The sequence below is a fragment of the Panulirus ornatus genome, chromosome 9 (genome assembly GCF_036320965.1).
Source record: "Panulirus ornatus isolate Po-2019 chromosome 9, ASM3632096v1, whole genome shotgun sequence".
NCBI classification, from domain to species: Eukaryota; Metazoa; Arthropoda; class Malacostraca; order Decapoda; family Palinuridae; genus Panulirus; species Panulirus ornatus.
The window spans coordinates 24,360,653-24,369,429 of record NC_092232.1 but is presented as its reverse complement, the minus strand read 5'-3'; the positions used below and the strand labels follow the sequence as shown (position 1 = coordinate 24,369,429).

At 46.3% G+C, this 8,777-nt stretch overlaps 1 protein-coding gene across 1 annotated transcript in view; it reads left to right on the top strand.

The window, feature by feature from the left end:
* The first annotated feature begins 320 nt into the window (after window positions 1-320).
* LOC139750044 (uncharacterized) overlaps window positions 321-8,777 on the top strand; it is a 400,638-nt gene continuing 392,181 nt past the window's right edge. Inside the window, exon 1 of the mRNA XM_071664382.1 lies at window positions 321-639. Coding sequence (XP_071520483.1) covers window positions 441-639 — 199 coding nt within the window. The 5' untranslated portion in view covers window positions 321-440. The remainder of the gene's footprint in view (window positions 640-8,777) is intronic.

Below are 8,777 nucleotides of genomic sequence, written 5' to 3'. Positions count from 1 at the left end.
CTTACGGGGAACTCGAGGACAATAAATCATTGCTTGCAGATCGCCATTCATCCACCTCGGGCAGTGATGATCCAGGCGGCAGCGATTAGCCCAACAGCTCTTTCATTCAGGCCCCCGTTGATATCTGATGTTGCCATTAATCAAGCGTTATAGTGCGAGCGAGACCAAGAAACCGGAGTCTTGTGCGCGCCTGAGCGAAGGCGGAGGGGAAGCAGCGGAGTAGGTTAGGTTAGCGTCGCCACCACCTGGCTCGGCCCGCGCAGCTTGGAACCTGATTCGAGAGATGAGAAATTAAGTGAATATTTATGATCCTATTAAAGAGCTCAGCATCTCTCAGTAGGGGGCTGGACCTCCCTTCATGACTGTGTGAATATCTGTGACAAGAGAGAAAGACAAGACGATCTTATATATACATATATATATACATATACCTGCTGAAGATGATTGCCCTGAGTAGCAGAGGACTGCCCTGCTTCTTCCTCCTGCTGATCCTCTCCTTCGTCTTGCTCTCCCTGCTGACGGAGGTGGTGTCAGCCTCGGAGGAGGACATGGCGGCCAGGAAGCGGGTCAGCCGGAGGGGCAGGGAACCTCAGAACAACGAGGAGAACGAAATCCAACGACGACGCAACAGGAAGAAAGGTGGGTGGTCATGACTGCTCATGTGACGCAACAGGAAGAAAGGTGGGTGGTCAGGGCTGCTCATGTGACGCAACAGGAAGAAAGGTGGGTGGTCAGGACTGCTCATGTGACGCAACAGGAAGAAAGGTGGGTGGTCAGGACTGCTCATGTGACGCAACAGGAAGAAAGGTGGGTGGTCATGACTGCTCATGTGACGCAACAGGAAGAAAAGTGGGTGGTCATGACTGCTCATGTGACGCAACAGGAAGAAAGGTGGGTGGTCAGGACTGCTCATGTGACGCAACAGGAAGAAAGGTGAGTCAATATCACTCATGTCTTCTACATGATCGCCCTGAGACTGTTCAAAATGGTGATTTTTTGTTGATGATCAGTGATAAATGTTTACCAAGCAGTTATGAGTAAATTGTGTCCACATTGTGTAATTTCCAAGACTGCCAATGTTACATTTATACCCCCAACATACATCTTCTAAATCCCTTCATACTATTCGCCATTTCCCGCGTCAGCGAGGCAGCGCCAAGAACAAAGGACTGGGCCTTTACATCTCTAAATATGTACCAAAAATGACACCTTCCTTTCCAAATGTAGATTATCATTTTTTGTTTCGTCAGTTGTATGACTAATTTTTTGGACTGATATTTCCATTTAGACTTTCGTTGTCGATTTTCAATTTCAATCTAGCGCGCGTCACTGAAATCTGAAGTTCCATTCAGCCGTGACTGGTGACTGTCAGCGGCGGCAGGAGACCAGAAATATTCTGTATTTTGAACCAGGAATTCTCTTCGGTACTACCGGCCTGGGAAGCTGACATCTGCTGTCATCTGCCGCTCAGGATGGCCAGTGGCGCTCCTCTGTTTACAAGGGAATGTGTCACCCAGGGCGACCGTTCGTGAGGGAGCGCGCCCACACCCAGAGCGATCATTCGTGTGGTAATATGCCACCCCAAGTTTACTATTCGTGAAGGAACGTGTCTCTCAGATCGACCGTTCGTGATGAGTCACACAGACCAACTGTTCGTGCCAACCTGGACCTCCCGTTCGTGACAGAACGCACCACCCTGACCGACCGTTCGTGAAGGAATGTGCCACCCAGACTGAGCTTTCGCGAGAGGATGTGCCTGCTAGACCGACCGTTCGTGAGAGAATGTACCTCCCAGACCGACCGTTCGTGAGGGAATGTGTTAACCCAAAACGACCGTTCGTGGTAAAAAAAAAAAAACGACTCTACCAGACCTGAAGGGCATTCCACCCTGCAGGCGGCCTTGGCAACGCTAGACGTCTGCCGTTAACGTGCGAGAGAAAAAAGAAAAAAAGATTGATTTCGTGGACAAGTGAAGGGAGATGACCTCTGCTCAGGAGAGTTTCCACTCACAATCGGAGTTCGCGGAACATTGTTGACACCGTCAGGTTCATCAGCTGGGCTGGTCTGTCCCCTCCCTCCGTCCTATGACGCTGTCCCCTAACGCTGTTCCCCTAAATTGTACCCATATACGCTATAACCCTCGTCCCCTCACGTTGCCATGCGTTATACCCCTTTATGATGTACCCCCCAGCGTTGCTCACCATACATTGTACCCCATACTGTTGTGCTCCAGTGCTGTGTTCTTCATGGGATATGTCTGAACTTTGCTGCCATCACCGCACAAAAGCAATCACCTGCAACCTTTATTATGATAGCTTTTGGTGAGATATCAATGTATCAAGTTCTATTTTTGTTCTAGTATATAGTTAGTGGGTGTGTATAGCTTCCCGTATAGTTAATGGGTGTGTATAGCTTCCTGTACAGTGAGTGGGTGTGTATAGCTTCCTATATAGTTAGTGGGTGTTTGGAGCTTTGAGAAAATAACTTTCTGTTTAGTTTAGTAAGTGTGTTTAGCTTCTAGTAATATATCTTCCTGTTAAGTTAGTGGATGTGTTTAGCTTCCAGTTGAATAGCTTCCAGTTAAGCTAATGGTTATATTTAGTTTCTAGTAATATACCTTCCTAATTATTGCTATTTGTTCAGCGCTACTTTTGCGAATAATAGTTGAGGATAGTTAAGGGTTAGCCAGTTAGTTCTATAAGACTGTGAAGTGCCAGCGAAATGGATGTTAGGTAGTAAGGGAATGAATCGTTAGTAAAGTGTTGGCTTGTAGGTGCTGGTTGACACGTAGGTCGTGAGGGAAGGTTGCTATATTCTGAGCAATGCTATGCACCGAGTTATGTGCTGGGTGGTACAGTCTATTTGCTGGAGGCTAGTTGCTAGGTGCGTTACTAGGTGCTGAGGGGTTGGGTTGCTAGGAGCTAAGGAGTTGGGATGCTAGGTCTTTAATTTTCTGGTTCTAACAGCATTAGGGATCTTCAAGTTCTAGTTCTAACACTATAACGGGTTTTTAAATTTCTAGTTCTAGAAGATTAGATTGTGTCTGGTTCTAATACCATTAGGGGTCTTTAAATTTATGGTTCTAATGGCATAAAAGATCTTATTTTAAGTTTGTGGTTCTAACATCATGATGGGTCTCTTTTAAAGTATCTGGTTCTCAGGTCTCTTCAGGGCATCTGGTTTTCTACTGATCAGGTCCTCAACACACCAGGTGACGAGGTTCGTCCTGTCGACCTCAGGTCTTTTATCGATCCTATTCTTGCTGTCATCTGTCTCCGTCATCTGTCTCCGTCATCTCACTCACCTTTGGCATTCCCCTGACGCCACCATCCATCGCTTCCAGCACACACGCACCCAACTCTCCCCCACACACTCCTCTCACTTCTCCCTCCCCTGGGTAGCAGTACTCTCCCTAAGCTCCTCTGTGCTTCACACGTATCCCTTTTTCTCTTACTTGGCAAAGCACCGTCCGTCGCCTATCCCAATCATCCCCCAACAACTTCTTCCTCTTCCGAATCCTTTCGTCAAGTTAAACTCCTTTTGGTGAAGCTGAACTCCTTTTGGTCAAGTTGAACTCCTTTTGGTCAAGTTGAACTCCTTCTGGTCAAATTAAACTCCTTTTTTTTTTTTTTCTTTTACCAGACAACCCAATCGTAGGCCAATCAACCCTCCTGTTGTCTATCTTTCTCATGTAAACTCATGTAAGAAATGAAAGAAGTATCTGTTTTTTGAACAGTATTGTATCCTGAATAGGGTAAGGATACGAGACGGGATCAGGGTTGGGTGTGAGGGATGAGGATAAGGGAAAGAGGGAAAGAGTGTAGTAGCCAAAGCATCGGCCTTCACTGTGTAGAGGTTTTAAGATCCTCCATTTGTTCCCGTAATGCACCTGACGTGGCCCAGGGTCTTTGACCATTCACCATCACCCGAGACTGAGGAAATCGGAGGGTCCTGTGAAGTGTATTGTGATGGTGTGAGGCTGGCGCTCTACTGCTGCTGCTGTCGATACTGCTGCTGTATCTGCTGCTGTCCACACTGCTGCTGCATCTGCTGCTGTGGATACTGCTGCTGTTCCTGGTGGTAATGCTGGCATTGCTGATACTGATGGTAAAATTGTGCTGCTGTTCGTGTGACTATAACCCGTCCGATACCATCTGGACCTGTCCGATACATATGCCGATACCCACCCAGTTATCCCTCACATGATAAAGATGATGTTCACTAAGAAACTTTCATGTCGATAATGGAATGAAACTCACATCTGCCGTCCTTCTTCGTGCGCACAGATCTGCGCATCTCGCCCGCGATCGCGCCCGACGAGCTTTTTGACCTATTTTCACCAGAGATTTTACCAACTTGCAATAAGATTTAGATGTGTGTAATTATATGTCATTGCCAGGTTAAGATAGGTTAGGTTAAATTAGGTTGTGTTTGTTTAGGTTAGGTTGTGTCAGGTTAGGTTAGGTTAGGTTTGGTTTGGTTACGTTAAGTTAGGTCAGGTTAGATTGTGTTGTGTAAGGTTAGGTTAGGTTTGGTTTTCGTTAAGTTAGGTTAGGTTGTGTTGTGTTAGGTTAAGTTAGGTTGTGTGGTGTTAGGTTAAGTTACGTCTGGTGTTAGGTTAAGTTAGGTTGTGTGGTGTTAGGTTAAGTTAGGTTAGGTTAAGTTTGGTTAGACTAGGTTACGTATCGCTGTACCGCCCGTCAGACGCTTAACCGGAATATAGACTTTAATATGAAGAGAATACCAGCGTCTGTGTGAGGAGGATGTGACCATTGGCTGGAGTAAATACGTGCCCCAGGCGTCGGTATGCGTGAGGTGCAGACCACTGAGTACGATGAGGAGTGGTTGATGGCAGTTCCAGTTTAACGTCGACATGGAAAATTCTACTTCGAGCATCATCTGTCTGGTGGGTTGAATATTAGGGTGTGAATCGGATGGCATAAAAAAGTATCGGACGAGTCCAGGAAGGTATCGGACAGGCCCAGATGATATCGGACGGGTTCCAACGGTATCGGACAGGTCTACACGACATCGTATGGGGACAGACGGCATTGGACAGGTCCACAGAGGTATCGGACGGGTCCAAAAAGGTATCAGACGGATCCAGACAGTATCGGATTTACCTATTATTTTCTTTTAGCCACACCCGCTAGTGTTAAGCGTTATCACCTAGCAATGTGTGCTAATGACGCTGTAAGATCTTAAGTGGTAGGACCCGACGATATAAGTCTTTCCTGTGGTGTGATCCGGATATAGCTGTCTCTTTCAGAGGTGCGGACGGATGACATAGCTGTCTTTTTTGATGGTTCGAGATGGGGTTATGGCTGTCTCTTCTAGAGGTGTGAGCTGGAGATGAAGCTGTTCCTACCAGTGGTGTGAGAAGGTGACATAGCTGCCTCTACCAGTGGTGTGGGTTGGTGATATAGCTGCCTCTACCAGTGGTGTGGGCTGGTGATATAGCTGCCTCTACCAGTGGTGTGGGCTGGTGATATAGCTGCCTCTACCAGTGGTGTGGGCTGGTGATATAGCTGCCTCTACCAGTGGTGTGGGCTGGTGATATAGCTGCCTCTACCAGTGGTGTGGGCTGGTTATATAGCTGCCTCTACCAGTGGTGTGGGCTGGTGATATAGCTTGTTCTAACAGTGGTGTGAGCTACCAGTGCTGTGAACTGGTGACATAACCATCTCTTCTAGTGGGTCCAGATTATGGTATACTAGTCTTTTCCAGTGGTGTCAGTTTGCGGTGCAGTAGTGGGCTCTGACTAGTTGGGAAAATCTTTACTAACACACCAGCCAATCCTGAGGAAGTAGACAGGATGGTTTAAGCATGTGACACGTACGTTGTGAACTAACAGTTTACAGAAAAGTTTTATGACTCGTTATCTCAAACTTTTCAAGAAAAGAAGTCTGAAAATATTTCAACAAATCTACAGACATCTGGTCCAAAAACCTGGGACAGTGTTGCCACGGGGAACTTGTGGGAATCAGGATTGCTTTTGTGGAGAGCAACTCACAAAGAGCTGGTTATGGCGATGGCAACACTTAACCTCACCTCCCAGAAGCCTTAACACGTCCAGGCGATGGCAAGATCCTGGAGACTGTACTGCTGTTCTTTGTAAAACAAACAGTTTAATGAATCATACAGTCGTAGGGCCCCTACTTCAGCAGTTTCGAGGCTGCACTCCAAACAGGAGCAGGGAAATGACCGACTACTTTAGAACGATAAGTTCCTTGACGAGACTCTACTCCTTTTCGTCCATTGAAAATGATATGGACCTCGGCGAAGGTGAGTTTACAACCATGATGTAAACACATGCAAGTCGAGGTTGGGAAAAGCTGTAAAATACGTATTTACAGAAAAACGTAAACATACAGTGTCCTCAGATCACAAAACAGGTGGAAGGATATTCTCAAACATAGCCTAACTACCAATTCAAACTTGTTATCTGCTGTAGGAACTTAGACTTAAAATTTCAGTACCATCAACCTCAACCATATTCACAATTGTCTCTAGAGCTTTCTTATCGTTAATTAATTCACCTGTCGAGAAGGAGGTTGAAAACTCGTACATGATATATGTAAGAGCCACCATTACCAACCTCTCAAGACGTATTACCATGTATATCCAACATGGCGCACCCAAGGTACGTATATGAAAGACCAACGCGGGATGAACCTAACCAGATTGCAGATGGTAGACGCAACATTTATACTCATATGAAAGATATCCAGCGTCTGTATATGACAGGAACCTTCCTTATCCGCGACGTGTGACGCTCAGTCGACCCACAAACCACAGGATAAGATCGTCCTGTGCATCAGTGAACAACACATCAGGGATTACTATGCTTCATGAATTTTCCTGGAGCGTGTCTGGCCGTGGTCCATCATGTCACCCGAAGTGGCTGCTACTTTTGCGCTCTCCACGCCGGTAGCTCCACAGCCAACTGTACTGGCTTCCTAGTGAGGTTCGAGTGAAAATAAGGACTTAAGAAACATTCTCTCTCTCTCTCTCTCTCTCTCTCTCTCTCTCTCTCTCTCTCTCTCTCTCTCTCTCTCTCTCTCTCTCTCTCTCTCTCTCTCTCTCTCTCTCTCTCTCCCTCCCTTTATTTTCATTCATACCCATGTAGAAGTCATCGAATGACAATATTTATTTTCTGTCGTTCTTTCTCCGAGTCTTTTTTTTGTCTCTCCTACCTACCTCTCCTCTCTTCCTCCCTCCGTCTTTTCTTCTACCCTCCCTCCCTCCCTCCTTGCCCAAGGCTCCATCAATCTTCGTCTCGTGCAGCAGGTGGAGGACAAAAACCTTCCCTCACAAGTGGCTCCCGGAGGCAATAAATCAGATCGACGAGTTGACAACCTCACAACGCAGGAGGCGTCCCACTGGACCCTCTACCATACACCTGGCGTAAAACCTCGGGGTTCGAAGCCCCGAAACAACACACTCCACTTCCCATCATTCAACGGACTGCCAGATTTTTTTCCACGAACCTTCCCAAGTCATCCGGATGTCAGGCCACTGAATCTGATTCAGAGATTTATGACCTCAGTTGTTGGCTTTTTACTTCAACGAACATAACTAACTTCAGGAAGTTAACTTTATGTTTTCAAGGAAAGAATGATCTCCACTTCCGAATATAAGTCACCCGTGCCACAAGACAGTCGCTGGAACGAATCTCTTGCCCACAGGTGAAGGATTTCTACCCACAAAGCTCTCCTTCTGAAGGAAACCTCTGTCCCTCTGTTGTCTTCCCTGAAGGCGAGGTCGTCAGACGTTATTACCTCCAGGTCTTCAGGATCGTTATCTAGTGGTGTGATGGTGTCCGCCTCTGTCAGGTGTTCTTGTACTGTCTTTAACTTAACACCTGGAGATTTAACTGTATCTCTCCCCGGAGGCATTGCAGGGGACAGTCCTAAAGACTGTAATCATTCTGTATGGTTACTACTGCGTGTTAATGCTGTGTACATTTCCCTCCAACCATAAAAGGACGATGTAACAGCATAGAACATTCTCTCGTCTGGAGAACATAAGTGCCTTTAAAAGTGTCGTCACTGGTTTTGCTTCTTAGTTCTGAAGGTTTGCAGAATAGCATCCAATCTTTGTTGTCCACTTGCTGAAGGTCAGCGCATCTAAGGCCATGGGGGGCTTTTGCCCTTGACTGGAGCCTTTGACGTAGAAAATAATCAGGTTCGAAGATTTTCTATCCTCTCTTGGATCATGATACGATGATATTTATATTCCCTATTACGTTCCAGATTATGTCTTAATCATATCCACCATAGAGAATTCAGGAGATATTTGTTATGAGGCTTCACGTGATCAAACCACGGACCACTGGAAGACCTGACATATACCTGATTGTAGGCGTTGGGTAACTTCCGTTCGCGAACTTACCACATCTCCTCTGGTATCACCTGCAAGCGATGATCATGTGAGGTGTAGTCTGTGTGTGTTTACATTTACGTCAGAACCTTATGATATGAGGAACAGCAGAGGTGTCAGTGTACCTCTGTGGAGAATACCGTGAGGGGCGTCAGGTATCGCTCGTTTCACGAGAACACATGATCCTCTCTGTTAGAGGGATGTGCTTCCATCTTCCCACATTACTGGCCATTCCCATGTCTACGTACTTTGTGTCTGCTATTTGATCATACTTGCGGAGGCAAAATCATTTAATTTTTGTACATTGTGAGCCCAATTTTAACGCAGATCCGGATTTTTACTGTCCATCAACAGCCAACCAGAACCCATAGTGAGACTTATCGAATACATGACTC